The sequence below is a fragment of the Acomys minous genome, assembly GCF_964271855.1.
Source record: "Acomys minous genome assembly, chromosome: 10".
In the NCBI taxonomy this organism is placed as follows: domain Eukaryota; kingdom Metazoa; phylum Chordata; class Mammalia; order Rodentia; family Muridae; genus Acomys; species Acomys minous.
The window spans coordinates 107,076,733-107,101,029 of record NC_140491.1 but is presented as its reverse complement, the minus strand read 5'-3'; the positions used below and the strand labels follow the sequence as shown (position 1 = coordinate 107,101,029).

Below are 24,297 nucleotides of genomic sequence, written 5' to 3'. Positions count from 1 at the left end.
GCAAGCTGGATCCCTGTATATTGAGAACTAGAGCAACTTTTCCTATAAATTTCACAAGACAAGGCTGAGACTCCTGCGCACATGACTTCTCTCAATCATGGGCGTGCCGGCTGACTGCTTTACGGTGGGCAAGGCGCTCTGTGAGGCCCAGAAGACAACGATGAAGACAGCTCCTGCCCTCAGGAAACTGACATCTGAAAGAAGTCTATGTGCGCCCCCAAAGGCAGGGGCTAGTGCCAATCCCAAAGTTCCACTGTGAAGAACTTTCTGGGGATTGAAATGCTCTAAAAGCGTGCAGTGTACACCGCACACAACATCGACGACAGTCATGTTCAAAAAGCAACCAGATGTCCTGCTGAGGAGTGGGAATCAGGCATCAGTGAAACATACTTGGTGATGTGGCCTTGGTGCTTGGGTACCACAAGGATAGTGACTTCTTGTCTACACCTCAGACCAAGATGTCAGGACATCACTCAAGTGAGAGAATTCTGGTTTTGAAGACTAAAAAGAAAAATCATATCTATTTAAAATTCTATGTATATACGTATGAATGTATGTATGTATGTATGTATGTATTTATCTATCTATCATCTATCATCTCTCCATCTATTGAGAGAGAGGAGAGGAAAGAGAGTACACAAGTTCTTGTGCCATGTGGAAGCCAGAGGACAACTTGGGGCGTCCGTTCTCTCCTTCTATATTTGGGTCTGGGATAGGACTCAGGTGGTCCGAAGTGTCTTTACCCTCTGAGCCATCCCACTGGCTGGTCATCCCTATTGTGACATGTTCACAGGGGATGTCCTGAAGCTTTTAGAGGTGCTCACAGGTATTTCCTTTTCTCCAATATTTCAAGCTGTTCCTACTCTCTATTCAGCTTTGGATTTCTCAGGTACTGGAGTCATAGAGCATGCCTGCCATGTTTCTTCTGCAGCAACAGTGTCTGACTTTATGTAAAATCAGTTAGTCCGGACATAACATTTTTACTGGGATACATTAATTGGTTTGATTTCACCACGATATTTAGAGCATGGCTGAAGAATAAACATTAACTAACTGAGATGTTTATTGCTCAATATACCAAGATCAATAATACTGTAATGAGAAACTGATATAACAGCTGCAATCATGTCCCATTTGTGACAAATGACAGTAGTCTCCATATACAGTAAATATGGAATCTTGGCAAAGTGGTGTTTGGTTTCATGCATTTTGCAGACCGTGGTGGGGTACCTTGTAAGTCATCTTGTGGCAGGAAGGCCAAGCTGTGGCGTTTCTTTACTGACGGCTCACATAAGGTTCAAATTATCTTCAGACATATTGACAATACATGGCCATTCATTTAGTCCGTATATTTGTTCAACATGCAGTCAATTTCCCTATCTCTTTTATTGCAGCTCACCTCGGAGCAGCTTTGCGCATAAGCTCCTGGTAACGGGTCTGCCTCACAGAGGAAAGCCGAGTGAGCGATGCTATCCAGTCTGTGCTTCTGGAAGGATACCCACATCAATCATCAGTAGAACGATTCATTAGTTTAAGCTGTTTAATTTTTAACTCAAAGCGATGATTTTTTACATGTAGAAGGTAGCCAAAGTATACTGCTACGATGTGTTTGAAATTGCATGTCAGTCTAAAAGGCATAAAAATCAGTAGCCCTTACAAATTAAAACATCAGGTTGCCTAAACCAAAGTCATAACCAAGAGTCCAGTAGTTATGTAGCTGAATGCAAGCTTGTTACCACAGTCCCAGTGATCCAGTGAAGAGGAGTGTGTTCCACTGTAGTGGCAGCTGAAAGATCAGTATAAGATACCTCTTTAAGATGAACTGTGAGAGGGAAGTCCTCTGCAACCTGATACAAAGTACCAGGACAAACGTTTCAGTTTACTGTGAGCAATGCAGAGAGGCCAGCACCACAGAGAAAACCCACATGAAGGGATGCTACGTGTGTTGACTAGGTGGCTTGGTCAGCTTGCTTAGCCTCTGGAGGCCTTAAATCCGATGTGTCAAATGCAGAGTATAATCCTGCAAAGTGACTTAAAAAAAAACAAACAGGGAGCAGTAATGGTGGCAACTGTGCTTGGCACACTGGTGATGATCAAGACGGTGACAGTATCAGCTAAAGAGGCAGCCTCGGCCTTCAGAGAGTTTGCGACGAGGATGCCAGGCGTACTATCATCTGCTTTAGTTCTTGTTCTGTGACTGCGATAAAAAAAAAAACTTGACGCTCAAGGGAGAGGGGGCTTACTCAGGTCACACCGGCAGGAGCTTGAAACAGCTGGCCACACTATGCCCACAGCCACATGAGACCTATAAATGTGTGCATTGCAGAGATTTGCTCCAGTTCTACTCTCTACACTCCAAAACACCTTGCCTAGGGAATGGTGCCACCCACAATGGGCAAGTCTTCTCACCTCAATTGACGTAATCAAGATAACCCCTCACAGAAACATCCAGCAGCCCATCTCCCATGTGACTGTCACTTCTGTCACATTGACAACACCAATCAGCACAGCACACCACCTATGAGTCTGCTCACACACAATTAATTAGCTGGGCCATGACACGGCTCTCTTTCCTGTTGGTTGTAAATGGAGTACCTGCTCCTTGCCTAACATAAGATCCTAGATATGAATTCATTAGAATCTTCCTAAAAGAGGATACTTCCCTGCTATTCTCACTTTGGAGTACAGCTGTAGATGAACCGATGGCCAACACTTGTGTTGGTCTTCCCTTGTGTCCAGTGTTCTTCACATACATATTTGACATGTATTGCCTCACTTAATCCTTTCAAACAGCCCTATGATGTGGGTACAATAATTAGGCCCATGTTTCAGCTGAGCAGCCACAGCATGTGCATGTGGAAAGTTAAGTGACCACTCCTTACAGGAATGTTAGCCTCACAGGGCAGTTCTAATCCTACGTCACATTAGTAGTTTGGATGTTAGATGGTATAAATTCAGAAGAAAAATGAAATTATTATGGGACTGAGGATGTTCATGAAAAAAAAAAAGAAGGCATTAAACCTGAAAAAAAAATGAGTAGGGCCTGCCCAGGTGGAGAAAACAATGCTATTACAGGTAAAGGAAAGAATGTGGCCAGAAATGAGAAAGCAGGGCCAAAGAATAAGCAACAGGCTGGGGAGCTCAGGTCAGCAGATAAAAAGCAAAGCTGGGGAGTCAGAGTAACACAGGGGGCGAGGGGAGGATGAGGAGCTGGGCAGGGGTGTTGCCCTGAGCCCATGTCTGTGTTCCTAGTCAGCCCTTACTCCTCTATGCCCCGTGAGATTGCCCAGCAGGGCCTTGGCACAGGAACTCATCAGCATGGGGAGACGTTAAGCTTAGCCCAAAGCCTAATAATACCGAGTGACACATTCTCAACCTGAGATGTCACAGAAACTCTGCCGGAATTCATCGGCACTGCTGGGTATCTGCCTGGTGTCTGCAGTACTGAAGTTCTATTTCTGTTGGACCTAACGACACATTTAAACACTGAAGGGACTTAGAAAGGAAGTCAGTGTCATGTTCTTATTCTTTGTTAAGTTCAGGGACAGAGGAAATATTAAAACCACAATCCTACAACTAAAACCAGAGAATTCATTAACAAAAATGCTACAGAATTGCACAGACAGGAAGCAAGGCCCTTTGGGATAATAAGAAATAATATTTATCTGTTTTTTTCCAAGTGTAAATACCAATGCACAGATACACTAGGCATAGCAAAGCCTTTACTTTTGTCTGAGTTCCATGCCACTCCCAATATCCTACTTTGTAATTGATACAGACAACTTTTCTCTACATCCAAATTACTAATAGCTCCCGTTTTTTATGACCAGTTGGCATTCAGATGTCCTCTACTCATGAAAGTGCACAATGTGGATCAGCTTTTAAATCGGAACTTATCCGGCTTTTTACATTTCTAAAACTTGGTAGGATTATGTTTTCCTTAGGTGGGGAGGATTGCATAAACCAAGGCCAGAGAAGAAAAGCCCTTCTATTTTCCTTCTTGAGGATTCTGCCTTCTTTCAGTCTATGTGGTATGTGTGTGTGAGTGTGTGTGTGAGTGTGTGTGTGTGTGTGTGTGTGTGTGTGTGTGTGTGTAATAAAATGATGCCTCCTTCATTCCTACTATTTAACTGTGGTGTGTGAACATTGCTGAGTATCATTAGATTTCAAGGTAGCATAAAGACAGTAATGGTTAGTGTCTTCCCGGTTGGCTTGAGGCATGCCCAGGGGATTAGTAAAGGGGAAAGCTATGAGGTTAATTTGGAAAGAAGAACCACCTGGGTGTGGGCGGTGCCATCCTACGGGCTGGGATAAAACAGGGAAAGAGGAAAGCCAGCTAACATGGCCGTGCGCTCGCTCTCTCTCTCTCTCTCTCTCTCTCTCTCTCTCTCTCTCTCTCTCTCTCCCCCTTTCCCATCCCTTCCTCTACTCTACTCTCCTTCTTTCCTTCACCGGGACTTGCCCCATCCCACCAGGCCTTCCTGCCATGGGAAAGAGTGAACTGAATCCTTGAGCACACTACGTCCCTTCCTCTGTAGGTTGTGAGCCCAGGTGTTTGAGAAGAGCAGTGAACAGCGAGCAAGAATGCTCACAGGTGGCCTGCCATCTGCATCATACAGAGGGACAAGCCATCTGTAGACACGACTGTGTCGACACATCATCGACTCTAAGCTTGCCATGTTTAGTCCTTTCTGACCGTTCACATTGTGAGAACCGTGACGTCTTGGGGACCACAGTGGCTCTCTCTGGCACGCCCACTCCTTGCTAAACTTCTGCCTGAACAGCTCAGCTTCATCCAAGTCAATCTGTAAGAACCAGGAAGACACACTCACTGCTCCTTTCCTTACTTTTGGTATATATTCTTAAGATCGTATTTTTTTTCCCCTGTTGAAAACATTTTCCAAACAGAAAGAAACAGTGAGTGCATTATAAGGACATCTGTAAAAAAAATGTAAACATCTGAGTTCTGAGGCCTGGGGGCACTGCCGTGGGACAGCAATGTGAAAGAAGTGTCCCACCTTTCAGAGGTGTATTCAGTGAACCTAGGAAATCAGTGTTGCATGCTCTACTAACAGGCTATGAAGCTGAGTTCCCTTGAAATTCCCAGGACAGTGCTACAGATTGTCAAAACTACACTTTTAAAATTGCATTTTTCTGATTAGAAATGGAAATATATGTCACAGTCAACCCACATTTCTATAAACTTAGTGACACATATTTCCACCACAGAAGAAAATAAAACTGTTACAACGACTGAGCTCAAACAGCAATACACACGATGACATGTTTAAGGGGAAGGACACTGATGCTGGCTGCTGGGGTGAAATTCATCAGACAGACCGACGAGTGAGAGGGTGGAGAGCTGGCCACACACGTGACAAAGAGCTTTTGTTAATTATACATTCTGTATGTTGTGTATACGATGTTTGCTGCAAAATTCACTTTATGGCTGAAAACTTTCACAATAAAATATTGGAGGAAAACATGAAATCATAGAAAACCACAGACATTCAAGAAAAACATAAGCAGCACACAGACTCTAAGCATATACATGCATTATAACCCATTTTCCTCCTTCCACTTGCAGTAACTGAGCATTTTCCAAATGGCATGTGACGTCACTGCACAGGTGGCGCTGTACTGTCTCCAAGTGTTTCCGTCACCCACTTGACATGATCCTGCCTGGACGCCTCTGAGAGGTGACTTAGAACAAAGCCCTGGACGTACAATTTGTGACGTGGGGAAAGCAACCATTTTGAGACCTTCTTTTGTGTGCTCCAATTTTCTAAACTCTTCTCCGGAAAGAGCGAAAGAGCGTATCACAGAACCTGTCTACCCAGTGGATTGATTCTAAATTTTAAACACTCCCACAAGTAAAATACAATGTGTCACGTTCGTTTCTACTAAACAAAACAAAACAAAACAAAACAAGAGTTCTTTTTCAAAAAGTCTAAAATAGGCACCGCTACTACTCCTACTTTGGTTCTGAAATTCCAACTCCAAGTCAGGGGTGCTGACTCAGGACTTCCTGAAGAAATGGCTCGGCCAGCACTGGGACAGGAGCTAAGTGAGTGGGGTACCTTTCTATGTTGGGAAGTAAGGAAGTCATCAAAGTTCAACAGCATATGTCAAAATACAGAAGCCAGCCCCAAGGAGCTCTTCCTTGCCAAGCTGAGCATAATCTGAACACAAAAGTGCATGAGTTAATGGATTGCATCACTTTGAATTGTAAAAAGATTTAAAGTCTATAAAGAAATAAACAAATGTGTATATAAATAAAGGGGGGCAGAGGGAGGACTGGGAAAGGGAAGCTCAGAAGGAGGGGACTTCTGTTCTTGGTACACTAAGCTGTCACGGTAATGTCTAAGACAGAATCACCAAGCGATGCTTAAGCTGAGGAAAGGTATTTGCATAGCTACAAAGTCACCCCCAACAGCTAATTACAAAAGAGAAACAGGTATTTTCACTGCAGAGGAGTTAAGTGAACTCATAACCAGGGGTTCAAAAGCAACATCACCAAAACTAAGACAGACGAGCGATACCCACCACACTGCAGCAAGAGCCACCAAGGACACACAACCACGGACACTCCCCCATAACCACATAAGCCACATGAGGTCCTCCTCGGGAAGTCTCAAACAAGGGACATTCTGCGAGACAAGTAAATGTTCTCAGATTTTCAAAACTGTTGAAGTCTTAAAAGGCAAAGGAAGGCAGGGAAATTGTTCCAGAACAAAACAGACTAAACAGACATTAGCTAGATGCCATTTGTCATCCTGGAGTGCATCCTGTACAGGGAGAAATTCCTATAAAAGTCTCTTGGGACAAATGAAAAAAATCTGCATGTGGACTATGCAATACAGTAACAGAACCACTGGATTTCCTGACCTTTGTTGATTGGGTTTTTAAGGAAATGCTTACATACTTTGAATAAACACATATGGCATCTGTAATTTATTCTCACAGTCGCGAAGAAATAAAACATAACTGCACATAAATCAATAGTATAAATAAAGAGTTTTAAAAGGCAGATGCCACAAAATGTCACCAAGTCATAGGCTCACATGGTATTATAGAGATCGTGACAGTCTTGTAATTTTTTTGGTGTCTGCTTTACATAGTTTTAAAAACCATTTAAAGTCAGTGCCATTCTTGTTGCTTCCAGTAGGAAGGTAACACATCCTCTCTAAAATACACTAGAGGTCACAAATAGTGACCTAAGCTGAGTTGAAGAGTTGCTTGCATATTTTCCTACATGTGGCTGAGCTCAGAAATCAAACATTTAGTCAGAGAGCAGGTAATTCTCAGAGTCTTGTGAAATGAGTTACGTGCACCTCATTAAGGGGTCTGCTCCTCCTAAAACTCATTGGAAAAACAACGATCAAGAAGCACAGGGTGTGTGGGACAGGGAGCACAAGGTGTGTGGGGTGGGGAGCACAGGGTGTGTGGGGCGGGGAGCACTGTAGAGCTCCCCACGCTAAAGTGACCAGCCACCAGCCAATACCCACGGAATAAAATACAACCAGTCACGCCACTGCCTCGTCAGCTGCTCACATTAAATAAACTCCTGGTGGCTTTAGCAGCGTGGGGTGCCTGGGACCGGGATGGACAATGACCGTCTCTGCTGACAAAGAGGACCTGGAGTAGAAGTGCAGTCTCTGCCTTTTTCCTACTCGCAAGTGTATGAGTTACGCTCGTGCAATAGAAAGAGCAGGGGTTGGCAGCTTCCAGGCCTGTGACATCTTCCTGGCTTCTCTAGTCACGGAAAAGGCACAGTGTATGCACATATGCTGGGGGGGATAGGAAGTGAGTGGGCCCAAACTAAGGCTTCCCTTCAAAATCATGTTTCCTGTCTCGTTAAACAGTCACATAAGAAGCTAGTTGTATCAAAGTGCCACGACCTACCACTTTACATTGCTACGTAAGTGGACGGAATTGGCTTGCTTTCTATTCTTCCTGGTCAGCTGAAAGTCACAGAGTAAAATACTGAGGAGCAGGAAGTCTGGCCTCCTGGGTTCCACCTGCCCCCACCGGAGCAGCTAAGACACTTCTCAGTGCTGTTTCCCACACTATGAAATGGGGACAATAACGCAAACTTACTAGATCAAAGAGTTTGGTATCAAAGTGGTTGGTTGTAAGGCAAGAATCGATCTTTTCCTAATGCCCGTCTGCTTCCTGCAAAGCCTTCAGACAGCCCACGGCAGAGACCCCTCAGTGGCATGGGCGAGCTGGCAGGTGAGCTCCAGCACAGGGTGCTGCTGGGAGGAGGAGGACCTGCAACACTAACACTGGGTCCTCAACTCTAGGGCGGGTCCTCTGGTGGCAACAGATGGTAACAACGAGATCACTTCGGGAGAAGAAGAAAGTGCATCCATGGAAAGGTTCTCTTGAAAGGAACAGTACTTAATGAAAAGTGGACACTGGAAAATAATGGTTGGGCTGGAGAGATGGCTCAGAGGTTAAGAGCACTTGTTGTTCATCCAGAGGTCCTGAGTTCAATTCCCAGCAACCACATGGTGGCTCACAACCATCTATAACGAGATCTGTTGTCCTCTTCTGGCCTGCAGTTGTTACATGCAGGAGACCACTGTATACATAATAAATAAATAAATCTTTAAAAAAAAAATAACGGCCAAGATAAGTACCAGAGGGAAGGTATTACCAGCCACCAGAAGGACAGCTACGGAGAGTGGAAATATACTGTATACTTCAGAAAGCCAAAGGAAAAGCCATGTGAATGTTTACACCATGAAGGAAACGTTAAAATGAGGCAGTGGGTATAATGATTTATCCGTACAGCGCACACACTGAAACGTGAACATGGCTCACAGATGTTCTTTTGTTTGTGGTCTTAGGATCAGTTAAAAAGGACATTTACATTTTTTTAAAAAAAGTACTTTAAAAAGAAAGTCACCAAAGTTAACTCCTATGACTCAGTCATACAAATTATTTAACTCTTGAGGTATCAAACTGAATGTCATGGCGGCTGCGGCGGTGGTTGTGTGTGTGTGTATGTGTGTGTGTGTGTGTGTGTGTGTGTGTGTGTGTGTGTGTGATATTTATTCTTATGAAAGATGAAGAATCTAAGAGTTCAGGACTCATCTACTTCAATAGGAGTTCCAGGCTCTAAAAGCCAAGACCTTACTCTGATTTTACAAGGAAAGACAACTCCATCTAGCGCCTAATCCTTTATTGCACAAAATGCACCACCGTGAGCCAGGAGAGGCGAAACCTAAGAAGCTAGCTTTGCTTAGTTCAGCTGAAAAATAATACTCTTATCTTTTTAAAGACAGCAGCTAAGGACCACCCCCCCCTCACCTCCGCCCAACACAAGGGGTGAAACTAGTAAGCAATGAAAACGTTACCTGTTACTCTTCACTGCCCCCTCTTGGTTGCCCCGGAGAAGTGAAAACCTCAAACCCACCTGTCTCTGTAGGGCAGCCAGCTCAGAGAACATCGGCTTTTATACCATGGAAAGAAATCCCCTAGCTTCAGATGAGCCCTAGTAGAACTCAATCCTAAAGCGCACACTGCAATATTTTCTATTTATGGGGTTCCCAGAATGGAAATTGGGAAAGAGCCTCATGGACCAGCCCCAAAGGACCTGCCAGGTCTCTGACCCTCTAACTCTAGGCTTATTATATAAGAGTTGCTGCGAGTGCCTCTGGGAACAGGAGATCTTACCTCTTTCTCTATTTTGAGTAACTTCTTTACAGCCACCTCCTTGTCCTGTGATATCCATTTGGCTCGATAAACACTCCCAAAACTTCCTCCACCGCAGTTTTCAAAAAACTGCAGGTCGTCGAATTTAATTTGCACAAAGGAGGCACCGAGAGACGACATCTCATACTGACAAAGCAGGAAACGTCCACAAAATCTGGAGGGAGAAAGGAGAAAGGCAGAATCACAAACACGTTAGAGTCCTGCTGTAAATATTTATAGCAAGTCCCATGAAACTTCCAGAAAGCCCTCGATGACTTCAGACAGAGCAAGACAAACAAATCGAAATGAAAAAAACGCTCACCCTGGCAGCCAGCGCAAAATTCAACAGCAGCTTGTCCAGGCTTGGAAATGGCTCAGGCTCCCCCCAAACGAAACCTGTCACGGTGCTTCCTACACATCCCGAGGAGCTCTGCCTTAAAGGCTACTGTGTCACCAGGTCTCCTACCAGGAAGGCCTGACACACAGAAACCATGCTTTCCACAGCACGCTTACACAGCTCCTCTGGCATGTGCGGCATGCCACCTCTCCACATTGTCCCTGCCTCGCAGGAAACATACACGGCCTAAACCACCCCCCAACCCCCCCTCCCCCCCTCCCCCACCCCCGAGCATCCTGGCACCAGCGCAGTCAGCATGCTGCAAAGTAAACACACATTCAGTGCTTAGACTCCAAACAAGACTTCACTTAGGGGCGAGAGAAAAGCTGGTCAAGTGCTTCCAAACACGTCTCACCAGACTGCACACCATAGCAGAACCTATTTTCTAAGAGACATTGTCCCTGATTACAGTATATTAAGTCATCCAAGGAACCCTGCCAACGATGCTAAAAAAAAATATTATGCTTGTTTCCAGAGGAACAGATGACCCCTCCCGCGATTGCTGCAGTGAGGTTCTCTATGATTGAAGGGTTCTTACTCTCCCCAGGTTAAGTGTCCATTCTTAATCCTCTATGCCAAACCATAAATTATCAGGGGAAAAGCAAAACCCACAACACACGACTGGTGGGGTAAGCTTTTGAGCGAGCACAAAAAGCTGCAGGTGGCGGATTCTGTATATGCATCCTTTCTGTAACTATAAGCCAGAGTATTATAATCACGGAGCAAAAAGATGAGCCTATATCTGAGGCCGGCCAATTCTATAGAACAGCTGGCTTATGCTCCTAATGGTCATCATCATCGAAGTCTTAACAAATAGAAAGAAAAGCATCTTTATAAGAACTTAAAGACATGAGATGCAATATATGACCACTTTCGGCATTTATCCTCTATAAATACTTAGGCATATTGAAACATGTCTGCAACTTACTTCAGGATGATTGTGACTCCACTCCCCAGAAGCACACGGGGGTGGGGGGTGGGGAGGAAGGTGTGCGTAGCATACAGTGTACGAGGGAGAAAGCCACGTGATAGAACGAAGAATGACAAATCAGAAAGCTGCATGGGCATTTGTTAGCCTGGTCATTTTCTATGAAGTCTGGATTTTTTTTTCTTGCCAAATAAAAAGCAAAAGGAAGCGGTCTGTCTGTGTCACTATAAATTCACAGTTTTTCTATCGACAACTCAGGGCTTTGCGGAGAGATGCAGGCAGGCAGCTCAGAGGTCCTGGCGTGCAGCTGGCTTAGCGAGCCCATTTTAGGAACATCAGCTCAATGAAGAATGCTGATTTCTTACGCAAAGTCTAAGTTTGCTCCTCTTCAGGGAGAAGGCAAGAAAGAAAAATGAATCGCCTTGTTTATCCTCCAATGTTTATAGCCTTGTAATGTTTAGAAGACCAAACTGACAAGAACACAGGGAGGGGCGGGAGGAAGGCTGTGAGGACAAGTTACAGTCTACGGCTACATTTAGTTCAGCAGTTTTTCACACAGTCACTGCAATTCAGAGTTAACTGTAGGAAAGAAGGTTTACAGACAACGTAGGAGACTGTGCCAGCCAAACGCAGATAGCGTGTGCAAAGCAAGAAGCTTGCACAATAAACGTCAAACGCTACCTGCTGGATCTCCACAGGAAAGCAGAGGATGGATAAGTCTGTGTTGTTATCATTAATTTTATCCAAGTATAAGAATTGAAACAGGACTACAAAGCCAATCCCCTGCCTCGCTGTTTCCCACTCAGCTCTCAGCTCGTAACAACAACACCTTTGAACATTTTCTCTTATTCGTCGTATTTCTAAGTAATGTGTTTAAATACGGTCACACCTTGATTTTCCCACTTCAGATCTTGTTATTAGCCATTCTCTGTGAGAGAGGGATTCACTTGCTACGTACCCGCCATGCATTCAGGGGCCACACTGGTCTAGCCCTGTTTACGACTGTAACATTTGTCTAAGCCAACATTCATGGGCTATAGCAGTCTTGCAAAGTCAGCATTACTCCCAGCACCGCCGTGTAGAAATTATTATATTTTATTTGAACAACTTTTTGTTTCTCCTGGAGTTATTAGTTGCCCTGTGATTATCTTCTGTTGTTGTTGTTGTTGTTGTTGTTGTTGTTTTAAGGCTTTTTATACTATTGATAAACTTATCCAACTCATCGAATTCCCCCAAGAACTACAAAACACCCAACAAAGTAAAAACCGCCAGGTTCTTCCTTCTTTCATCGTCTTCTGGTACCCTGGAGGACGGAGGAGACTAGTTTTCATGGTTTCGTGTTTCTTTCTAAACACTTCACATGGATTCAGTCCTACTGGAACGGCGGCTTTCCAGGCCTGACTGTAACTGGGATTTCAGTTCCTCTGCCACCTAAAGATTCCTTCTCCTTCACCCTCTGAGGAAAACCCTGACTCTGGATCTTCAGTCTCTCTCTCTCTCTCTCTCTTTCTTGCACTCTGTTTACCTCTGCACCTTGACAACACACATCTCCCACTGGCTCTCTGAGCAGAGGGCTCAGAACGTCAGTTTGCGTCCTGACTGCTAACTTGTCTGCGCATGCTGTTCTAGGAACGATAGTGTCCTTTACGTAGCTGTGAAAGTATTATTTCATTTTCTTCTCATTTTAAAAAGTAATGCATTCATTAATTTTATGAGTACGAATGTTTTGCCTGCATGTATGTATGCGGACTGCTAGCGTGCCCGGGGCACACAGAGGCTTAGAAGGGTCATCAAATCTCCAGGAAATGGAGTCACAGGTGGTTGTGAGCCACCATGTATGTGCTAGGAACTGACCTTGAGACTTTGCAAGAGCAGCAAGTTTTCTTAACTACTGAGCCATCTCTCCAGCTCCCTTGTCTGATTTTTTTCCCCCTCAAATATGTTTTTATGTGTATGAGCATTTTGCCTGCTTGTATGGATGTGCACTACACGTCTGGCGCCTGCAGCATTCAGAAGAAGACATCAGATCCTCTGGAATTACTTATAGTCAGTTGTGGGTGCAGGGAATAGAACCCACGTTCTCTGAAAGAGCAACAAATGCTCTCAGCCACTGAGCATCTCTGTAGCCTCTCTTCTCATTTCTAATGTCACTATGAAGCAGTCGGACGCTACTCTGATTTCTAAACCTCTTGACATTCTTTTTCTAAAAGCGTTTAGAATCATTTCTTTATCTACAGAATTCTGCCTCTTATCGGAGTGTCTTTAGAGATGATTTTTCCCCCCATTCACGGGTAGGACCCTGAGTCCTAGTCTTCAACGCCCCATCTTTGCACCCCAATTGTCTGGTGGTGTCCTTTCCTGCTGGAGCCACTTTCATTTCACGTCCTAGTTCTCACACGCCCGTGAAGCCCTGCTTGCTGCTCTCTTCATGTGCTGATGGCTCTCACATCTCCATGCTCAGCTCTGGCAACATGCCTGCTTCAAATACCCATCTCTACCCAGCAAGCCCGTCGCTAACCACAATTTTGAAGCCCATATGAGAATTTGTATTCTCCCATAGCAGCTTTCCCATCAAATCCCCACCAGAACACAAAACTCCCTAAACCCAAAATTTATTCCTATCTATACCTGGATTTTCAGCACCTCACTTATAACCAAACACACGGTACACACTTTTCTACTCCAAACTACTTGTTAAATTAATAGCTTTTAGTTAATTTTCCATTATAATTCCTGGAGCTGCAAAGATTTCGACCTGACTAAGTAAACTCAGCCTCGCCATTTCTTTAGGTGCCCGCGGAGGACTCTAAATCCAGTCCTGCTTTGAGGAGTTTCCACCGGCTTGCTTGGGAAACCTGGTGCCTCCTGTCCTTGGGTGCCTCCGCGTTCGCGTTGAGCTAAGGAGGGGTATAGAAGCCCTTTCCAAAACAAAGAAGGGTGAGACCAATAAAAATTAACCTGAACCGACTGGCCAGTACCCTTCCTTGGCCATAATTGCCACTCCCACTCAATCAGGTACCCCTGATGTAAAACGCCCTGCCATTTGGGAACTATGCAGTTATTTGGATGCTAAGTCCCTTCTGACTTCTGAAGAGATTAACAGTTTTAGAGTACAGTTTTTAACCTCAGTACAGGTTTTAACTCCAGTGAGCTCCCTACCCTTCAGATGAAAAACCTAGTTTAACTTCCCACCTCCATATACATAGATGTGTGTGTGTGTGTGTGTGTGTGTGTACATACACACATGTGTGTATGCCCATATATGTGTGTGTATGCCCATATATGTGTGTGTGTGTATGCCCATATATATATGTGTGTGTGCATGTCCATATAAATATATATATAAACATACATGTGTGTGCCTATATGTGTGTGTGCTCATACATATATGTGTGTGTACCCATATATGTGTGTGTGTGCACACATATATGTCAGGCTACGTATGTATATTGCTTCCTTTTTCATTTCAAGTCACTATTTGAAGATCAAGTCAGCGGGAGGAGAATAAAGCATGAGTTGCCACTTACCAAACCGACAGCATCTTTTAGGAAGATGCTGATCAAATTATAGCAGCAAGGCCTTATCAAATTATGCTCCAGTTTTTCAGCAGTATCTGTACTGTCTAGAGCTGAGGAGCCATCTGTCAAAGAGGGGAACCATTTATCCCCATTTGCTTACAAAGATCACATGCAATGCTTGAAGACTGGTGACCACACAGCACTGCAGGTGGACTCAGGGCAGGAATATCACAAACAATACAGCATAATAAGCCGTTACAAATTTGAAGACAATAGCAAGTTGGCTAAATTCAATCATCAGTTTATTCGAGCAGTAGCAGAAACTTTGTGATTTAAAAAAAAAGTCCCTAAATTAAAAATACACAAATAATTTTAACTATTAGCTAAACCAATAGGAGCATGTACAGTATCACTAGTTAGTTACAGAAGCGGAACCTTAAGGAAGACCTTAAACAGCATTATTTTACTTTTTAAAGTTTCTCATCTTTTCAAAAGGGGGCTGGGGTCAGTACTTAACTCACAGGTCTTTATTTTTGCTTCTTGGTTTTTCAAATTGGTAATGATCTTAATTCAGTCGTCTGTCTACATATCCCACTTGATTTTTGTTGGTTTTGTTTTGTTTTGTTTGAGATAGGGTTTCTCTGTGTAGCCCTGGCTTTCCTGAACTCACCTTGTAGACCAGGCTGGCCTCGAACTCAGTGACCCACCTGCCTCTGCCTCCCTAACTGCTGGGACTACAGGCATGTGCCAAAATATGCCCAGCTATTTGTCGCAAATTTAAAACAACAACAACAACAACAAAAGACTACTGGAACGTCTAACATTTAAAAAGCAAATTTTAAAATTAGGTGGCGCTGAGTTGAATTCTGCCTCCACCTCTCCTGAAACAATTACTTTCCCTCCAATTACCACACTTGTAAACCTCATAAATAAGAATTTTTAAATCACTTTCATTTGATAGCCTCCAAGTGTGTGCAGGGTTTGGCTTGATGTCACTGGAAAGTGCTACTTCCAAGCACTGCACAGAGAGGAAGGGGGGAGGAAGAGGGAGAGGGAGAGAGAGAGAGAGACAGAGAGAGAGAGAGAGGGAGGGAGGGAGGGAGGGAGGGAAGAAGGGAGGGAGGGAGAGAGGGAGAGAAGAGAGGGAGGGAGAGGAGACAAAGTACAAGCTGCTGGAGCGCAGGGAAGGACTGTGCCCTCTGCTAGTCAGACTCCCAGGGCTTCCTGGGGCCTGTTCTGCACATGGAAGCAGAGGAGGTGTGGAAAGGCCTGGCCCAGAGCCCAGCAAGGAATTTACACATAACAAGTGGAAATTGTGGCTTTCTACCTGCTGTCATAAGTGTTGAGGCCATGTTTAGTCACCTAGCCTTTCAGCCCTCATAATCAAGTATGTTTCCTCTTCTCATTTTTTTTAGAATCACTTTCTTTTCTATTTCAATCGCTTTTGGCTGCACAAGCATCCACAAAGAAATGGCCCATTGGTTTCTAAGTCCCTCCCGTCTGTGTTTATGTGTCTTCATTTCTTCTCATCCTTTTTGTTTGTTCTGCTGTTGGGGACTAGGTCATTTCGAAAGATCTCTCTTACTAGCAAGGATTAATTACTTATTTCCAAGACAAGGTCTTGCTATGTTGTTCAGGCTGGCCTTGAACTTGTGACCACCTCTGTCTCAGCTTTCCAAGTGCCAAAGTTAAAGATATATACCAGCATGCCTAACTATAATTATAATTTTTCCTTTCAAATGGTTTTTCATAGAGATGGATCCTATTTAAGTTACTAAACCATTTGTTTCTTTGTACTTTTTAAATACTAGTATTTCTAGGCTGTATTTATTCAATTATAGCATTCAATTCTGTAGTATCCTAGAGTGTCCACCTTCCACAGGGCCACTGTCTTCTTTCTGATGATATCTACTCATATCCCATGGGCACCGAACTCAAGAAAACTGTATCCTGCTTCATTAAATTCCTCCACATCATAATGAAAACAATGTTTTAAAATTTAGTTTTACAAATAAAGCCTTTGTGATTTCTCTGGATTTTTCTCTTTTGGATATTTCTGGCTTACATACTTCATCTTTTTCAATGCATAATTTATACTTTCCTTTTGTCTTTCTTCATGGAAGTAGTTATACGTTTATTTCCAGAACAACGTAAGAAGGAAAAATCAACTTGTATTTTGTTTTTTGTTTCTTTGGTTTTTTTTTCCAGACAGGGTCTCTCTGTGTAGTCTTGACTGTCCTGGACTCGCTTTGAAGACCAGGCTGGCCTCGAACTCACAGCGATCCACCTGCTTCTGCCTCCCGAGTGCTGGGATTAAAGGCGTATGCCACCACGCCCGGCTCTGGAAAACCAACTGGTGTCATCATGATCAAGACAAACTTTTAAGGGGATTTCTGAGGCTGAAGAGATGGCTCAGCAGGTAAGATTACTTGCTCATAAAAGGCATGCATGACAATGCGTGTCTGTAATCCCAGTGTTGTCAAGGGATGGGGCGGGGAGATGAGAAAGGGATGGGCAGAGACAAGTAGATTCTGGGAGCTCGCTGGCCAGCCAGGCTAGCTAAAGTGGCAAGCTTTAGGTTCAGTGTGAGACCTTGTCTCAAAAAAAAAAAAAAAAAAAGGAGGAGAGAAAAGAAGACATCCGGCATCCTTCTCGGCCTCTCCATGCCCTTGGCCACGTTCACAAATGCATATACCACGCATGCAGAAGGAAGGAGCAGAGGGCAGAGAGAAGAGGAAAGGACTTGGGAGAGAGGGGCAGCAAGGCCTCAGCAGGTACGAGCGCTTGCCATCAAGTCTGAGTTTGATCCCAGGAACCTACATGATAGATAGAAGAAGAGAAATGACTCCCACAAGTTGTCCTCTGACCTCCATGCATTGTGCAACACACACACACACACACACACACACACACACACACACACACACACACACACACTTAAAAAATACTTAAAGACGATTCTCAAAAGCCTCTAACAAACCTTGCTTCTGATGCGTGTTTCTTCATACAGTCAAGTAAATAAATGAATCAAAACTGCCTTCTCTCGTGCACTTGATGGTGTTGTTTGGAATTACTTCCCTGTATTCTAGTAAGAATTCTGGGTTATTTTGTTTGTTTGGGTTTTTGTTTGTTTGCTTGTCTTTTTCCACCCCCACCCCCCCAGACAGGGTTTCTTTGTGTAGCCTTGGCTGTCCTGGACTCACTTAGTAGACCAGGCTGGCCTCGAACTCACAGAGATCCACCTGCCTCTGCCTCCTAAGTGCTGGGATTAAAGGCATGTGCCACCATGCCTGGCTTGTATTTTTATTTTTTAACAGCGAGGAAAGCTGGGGCTAGAGAGATGGCTCAAAGGTTAAGGGCACCTGAGTTCAATACCCAGCAACCACATGCTGGCTCATAACCATCTATAATGAGATCTGGTACCTTCTTCTGGCACCTAGACATACATGCAGGCAGAACACTATAAATAATAAATAAACCTTAAAAAAAAAAGAATGGGGAAAGCCATGGTTTGAGGTTTGATGTACTTCTTCATAATGTCAGGGTCAGGGACTTAAAGAAACAAGTCCTGAACAGACTGCTCTGTGCCCTTCTTTTAAAAATAAATCAATTAACGACAATAGTTGCAAGACTGGGTTTATGAGTAAAACTAACTAGAACCATGTCTACTTTGCGATGTTCTTCAAAACTGCTTTCAGAAAAGCAGACCTGACATAAAACAGCCTGGGCCCAGGACACAGGACCTCTTCTGGCATGGTCCCATCTGAGAAAACCCAACTTTATATAGAGAACAGACGATTCCCCTCTCTGTTTGGGCTTTACCATATAAGTACTATGACTCTCTAGTAGGAGCAAAGGTTAAAATAAAAACAAGCTAGTAAAGTGAGACGTTCTTATTCATCCATTGATATTCCAATAAATGAAAAATCAGCTTCCATGGCACGGAGATGCTGTTAGCAGAAATGAAATAAATAAGAAGCAGGAGAGTATGGTGGAGTGATGCTCTGTGGGGCGAGCCTGTGGTCAGTGGAGCCCACCTAGGAAACAAGAAGGGAGTCCACCCATGTGCTGGGCCACCAGAGCGGCTTCTTGTGGAGAGAGAAAACGTAGTGGTGGGACTGCCATCAAGCAAAGAGGGAAGATTTCTGGGGGCTGCCTCAAAGAATGAGCAGGTGTCCTGGCAGTGGGGGGGGGGGCGGTGCTCGGCTGGGCAAGAGGCTGTACTTGCTAAGCCAGCCTCCGCCCGCTCATCCTGGGGGGGTCGGCTGCACAGTTCCATCCCTGTCAAATAGGAAATACCCAACCAGCCCGACTACTGGCATACAAGGTGCAACCTGGGCAACCTGAGGCTGGTTGCCTAGAAGGAAGAAATGCATCCGCATAAGGGCCGATACGCGGGTCAGAACCGGGTCACCTGAAGGAAGACGCCAGAGAAGACAGACATGGGGATTGTTAAATTTGGCCAAAAGCAAGACCCGTATTATGCTTGGCTGAGGCGAAATTATCTGTGGGTGCAAATTACAGAACTGCTGGTGACTAGTGACACCAGCACAAGAAGATAATCTGCCCTCTCAGGAGGGAGTGAGCACTCAACGGGAGGTGGGGGCAGGGAGTGGAGCATCCTTCATCGGTGAGACGGTGCAAGGTGCGACGGTGAGGGATGTGTCTCTACAGTCTGCCTCAGCCTGACTGGCCCGATGACTAACTAAGTGAGTATGACGTGCTGACTGACCGGCTTCCTTTACAGGGAGACACAGTCATGTACCCGACAATAAACATGAGGGGATGTTAGTGATCTACATCTTTGAAATAATATAATAATGAAATAATGAAAGTCCTCGAGACTCTCCTCACGTGGCTGGGGAGGTCCACAATTCAAAGCCCATCCCGCACACTTCTCTCCCATCTCCAAACCAAAGAGCGGTTGGCCATAAAGATAACCACAGACTATACATGCCCTTGGGAGGATGGTCCAATTCGAGACTTCTCCTAGCAAAATGGACTCACGTTACCTCTTCCATCAGACTGGGGGCTACAACCCTTACCAGGCCCCATCCCGTCTTCCCATGGGCTAATTCCCACATACACAGCACACAGTGATCTTAGCTCTGGCTACTTGGCCATAGCCAGCTCGTGTTCCCTGGAGCTTCCAAACTCTTCATACATATACTTAAGTGCATCCATCTTCAGATTCCTCCCCAACACACAGTTTTACAAGGCCGCATAGACGCTTTGATGCTCAGAGAGGGGAAGCTAGGAAAACCCCCATCTACTCTCAGCATACATATTTAAGCATGATAGGCCAGCCTTGGCTGAGAGAGGCGAGGCAAGCACACAGCTTGAGTAACGTGGGGAAGCCCTCTCTGCACTCAAGTCATGGTAGCTGGCGCTTCAGGGACTAGCCAGAGCATTTCCACATGCTGCCTCAGACACCGCTCCCCGGGGAAGCAGGTATTACTGGCCCCCAAGGTTATAAAGGTAGGCCAAGCGTGCTTTACAAATGACACAACAGGGATTCAACTTGGGTCACCCTCTTTTCTTCTTCTACTCCATCATTTACTGCCTCTTAGTTTTCCTTCCCTCCCCCACCCCGACCCCCTCACCCTCCCATCCTGCCCAAGGCCCTTAAACAGACCCATTTCTTGGTACCACAATGACTGGATGGCTTACTAGCCACGTATTTGAGGCTTTAATTTTCTACCAGCAGTGGTGTCCATGGGGTTAAAGTGCCAGAGTGTGGCTCCTTGTGCTCACGGTCTTTTGCTGCGTTAGGATTATTCAGCTCCTGTTATAATTGATGCTTCCGCTCGCTGTCCCTCGGAGGGTCCCACACAAAAGACCCCGTAGTACCAGCCAGGCCTTTAGGCTCTGGTGTCAATTGGCTGTCATTCCTGCTCGGGTGCGAACTTTTTGGCTACAGCTGGAACTACGCTCGTGTACGTGGACTGGGCCAAAGGCAACAGGCACAAAGTAGCCTAAACTTCCCCACAGTAAGACGGAAGGTGCCCCAGCTGCTGCTCCTATAGACAGACCAGTCTCCTCCTCCACCTTGTCCATCTGTCCCAGGTGGAATAAAATGGAACACAAATAATTCAAACTTTTATTTCCAACATGTGAGGGCGCAGAGGCTCTCCTACTCCAACGACACCGCCACTGCGACTGCCACAGATGCCGTTCCCCCAGTTTAACAGAAGAGGCTTCTGTCAAGTTCTAAGAGCCTGCTGTCCGCTTTGCTTTCGCTGGACGCACTGGGAGTTTTATTTAGCCTCTTTGAGAAAACGGCCCTGTAATTTCTCCAGTGTCTCCTCTGGTGATTCGATTATTCGCTCCACACCCTTTGTAACTCCTCCTTATAATTCTGCAGCCCTATCAGACTCGGTTTCACTGCTTAGTCCAGATAGGCACTGAGCCAATGTATTGCCAATAGCACCCACTCCGCACTAACTTAAAATACACAGTGCAGCTCGCCAAGTTTCCTTATTTGGCAAGAAGGTCCCTCAGTTCCCAAGATCTTTGACCATCCATTTTTAGATCTAAATCTGTGTGCTTAATATTTGGTTATTACTTCTCTTAATGTGTTCTTATGTATCCCTCCCCCACGCCAAAATAAAACTTTTTAAAACAGCTATTTGTTTTCCTAGACAACAAAACGTTTTCCACTTAAACTTTTGACTTGCACATTTTCCAGTTAAAAAAAAAAATCAAAATAATCCCAAAAAAGTTCTTGTAAAAATTATATTGTAAAAGACAAAAAAAAAAAAAAAAAAAGCTACAAAAGACCGTTTTTCTCTATCTTAATTCTGTCTTTCCAAACAAGAAAATTCATGTTCATTTACAATCTCCCAAATCTCTCACTATTGTACCAGGAAACTAAAACAAAGACTCTACAAATGACCAAAACCATAATTAAAATGCAGCCGTCACTTTTCTAAAAATCAAAGAAGGAATGAAATTTCACTGAAGAGACAGGCCTACGACCAAGAAGTCTGGTTTTGAATCATTTGTTTATCTTTTATCGTTAAATATTTTAGTAGGTTTGGATACACTAAGTGCTGGCAGTTGGTTTCATCTACGGTCAAGAAAGCCAGATGATTCCTTACAGCCACTTCAGGGGTAAAACAGGAACACACTTTCACAACAATCGGAACTCAGATGTCCGCAATCCATTCTGGAAGACGGTTCTCATACGCATTATTAATGAAGGCTGCTTATTGTGAAATCGCTGGAACGGGCCACCAAATGGTGTGCTTTCATTATTAACGAAACTAACAAAAATAGTAATTATGCTCTTCATAAACAGTGCTTATGCAGGATCTCCAGGCGCACGAGAAACATACATTTTCAGCAACCCAACAATGACGTGCCATTGTTTTTCAGGCAGTTCCATGTCATCATCAGGGCAATTTAGAATTAAAGTTTGTCTGAGAGCTGTCACGCGCCGGGTGACACGGGTGCGCGGCCGCCGGGGGTCACTCAGCCGCCAAGCCGGGTGTAGCTCCCCGGTGCCCGCGACAAACGCGCGTGCCCCCATGGAAGGAAAGGGTGCTCGGGAAGGGCAGCCGCGCAGGCTCCCCGCGATCGCCGCGGCCAGGCTCTTCCGGGCACCGAGTGCCCCGCGGGACCGGCCCGGACTTGCCCAAGCTGTACTCGGCCCAGCCGCAGAGTGGTACGGGCTCGGGGGCTGCCGGACCGGGAGGTTGCGGGGCTCTAGGGCACCGGGCACTGGGCACCGGGCGCCGGCCGAGCATTGCCGCCTGCCGAGCCCCGGCCTCCCATACCCGCCGCTGCCCGGGCCCCCGCAGGCCCTGGCCCCGCCGATCCTCCGGTGGAGCTCCCTCCCGCCTCCCGGGTCCCCCGCGACGCTTACCTGGCTCCCGGGCCGGGCGCGAGCGGCGGCGGGGGTCCGGGACGGCGGCCCGCGCGGCTCCCACGCTTCCGCCGGACTCAGGAGTTGAACATTCCGCCTCTCCGCGCGGCGCCAATGAGGAAGATGTCGCGGCAACAGCACCACCTACCTCCCAGCGCGGAACCGCCGGCCCGTCAGCCTCCCGGGCACGCCCGGCCAGGCGCCCAGCGGAGAGGCTTGGGGCTCAGGGTCACAGGGACCCCAACTGCTGCAAGCCTCCAGTGGGACTGAGTGCACTGACTAGGAAGGGGGTTAACAGGGAACTCGATTTCAGGGTTGTATGTGCCACAGTGGGAGCATCAACAGGTTCTTTGGGGATTTTGAGGAGGAGTCACGGCCTGTTGCTCTGGTTGGTGACTTTTAAGATGAAGTGCCTGAGATTTTCACATTGAGGAGTCCATTGCAAGTGTGTAGGGGGGGGGCGGGGGGGGGACGTGGCATAGAGCTTCAGGGGAAAGAGAAATTGATTGGGAAGGATGGAGTTGGAGGGGAAAAAAAGAGAAGAAGTTGAAAAAGTAGGGGAGACATTTTCTGAGTTAGAATTTAGTCCTGCACACACGTGGAGAACTGAGAAAAGTTGAAATGGAGTAAAATGGGTTTTAGTGCATTGCATTTTATTGGAGCACATGGGCTTACTAAGCCTTAGGATTTTAAGCCACATTCTCTTGCCCCCAACCATTTTAGTGGGGGTTTAGAGAGGTGCCTCGGCATGGAAACAAGCTAGGTGGTACATATTGTCACTACTGGTTACAGATGGAATCGCACGAGGACCCGAGTTAGAGGGTACACGATGGGATCTTTTTTTTAAAAAAAAGGAAATTGGAGTTGAGAGACGTGTTTCAGAAAGAGGCCACAGAAATTGGCGACCCATTCGGTTGGGAAAGAAGAAAGAGATGATGCCAGCATCTGAGACCTGAGTGACTGGAAGACCGATGGTGTCACAGACAGAAAAAGGAATCTGGCTTCCTGCTGAGTTTTGAAGTCATGAGAGGAAAAACAGGTAGAGATGAAACAAGAAACGGAAGTCAGAAAAGAAGCCAGAAGAGAAACAGAAAATTTGAAAACCGTTCATATGTATTTAATGTACGAGCGTTGAAGGGGAGGGGGCGGGGTAAATATAAAATAAAATAATAGACCCACTTTCTGGTCTGTTATTACAAGGACTGTGGATTTTAGATTAATGAACTACGTCTTGGTAATGGAGGAGATTGTTGAAAACTACCACGCTAAGATTTCTGTTGTAGGTGATCAAACAATTGTAAAAAGCTGTCTGTCTACTCAAATGAGCGGGTGACAGGCTCTTGAACAGGCTGTGGGCATGAAGCGCCCGCAGTCATCTTAGCTTTAGGTGGCTTTAAGCTTTTGAAATGTGTCCTGACTCTGGCCTGGTTGTCAGGGACCCTGGTTTTGCTCTTGGCCCCCTGGGCTATCATCCGGAACACTTAAGGACAGACCTCAGGATCCTGCTCACCAAAACGTGCTGGGAGCTACCGGCTGGAGCTTGCCAGGCAACCGGTGCCCGTGCATTGCTTTATAAAGGGTGTGTGGAGCTGAACGGCCTCAGCATTCTTAGCCACATTATCTCTCCTCCTCATTTCCTTCACTCTATTTTCCTTCTAGAATTAGGCTCACAGGAACAAGGAACTCGACAAAGTAGTTTCAAAAACACATTTGAAGGAGCACCGCGCGGACATGCTGCCTTCCCACTTACATGGCGAGTTCCCCGAGGCTACGCCTTACACTCTATTCGCGTGGGGGCCATGACCGTAATAAACGCACACTGATTCTGTGATTAAAAACAGCTTGCCTCATCTTCTTAAGATTTATTCTCATTTTGTATGTGCGA

At 45.5% G+C, this 24,297-nt stretch overlaps 1 protein-coding gene across 3 annotated transcripts in view; it reads right to left on the bottom strand.

The window, feature by feature from the left end:
* The window catches only part of MAP3K20 (mitogen-activated protein kinase kinase kinase 20), a 154,383-nt gene extending 131,531 nt beyond the window's left edge, over nucleotides 1-22,852 (bottom strand). Inside the window, exons 1-2 of one of the 3 annotated variants that reach the window (XM_084797675.1) lie at nucleotides 22,413-22,852; nucleotides 9,685-9,877 (exon numbers count right to left, since the gene is read on the bottom strand). In XM_084797675.1, the coding sequence (XP_084653801.1) occupies nucleotides 9,685-9,843 (159 nt within the window). In that variant the 5' untranslated portion in view covers nucleotides 9,844-9,877; nucleotides 22,413-22,852. Of the gene's footprint in view, nucleotides 1-9,684; nucleotides 9,878-10,024; nucleotides 10,266-22,412 lie in introns of those variants that run through there. The other 2 variants (XM_084797677.1, XM_084797676.1) reach the window with 2 other exon arrangements.
* Between the last annotated feature and the right edge of the window lie 1,445 nt (nucleotides 22,853-24,297).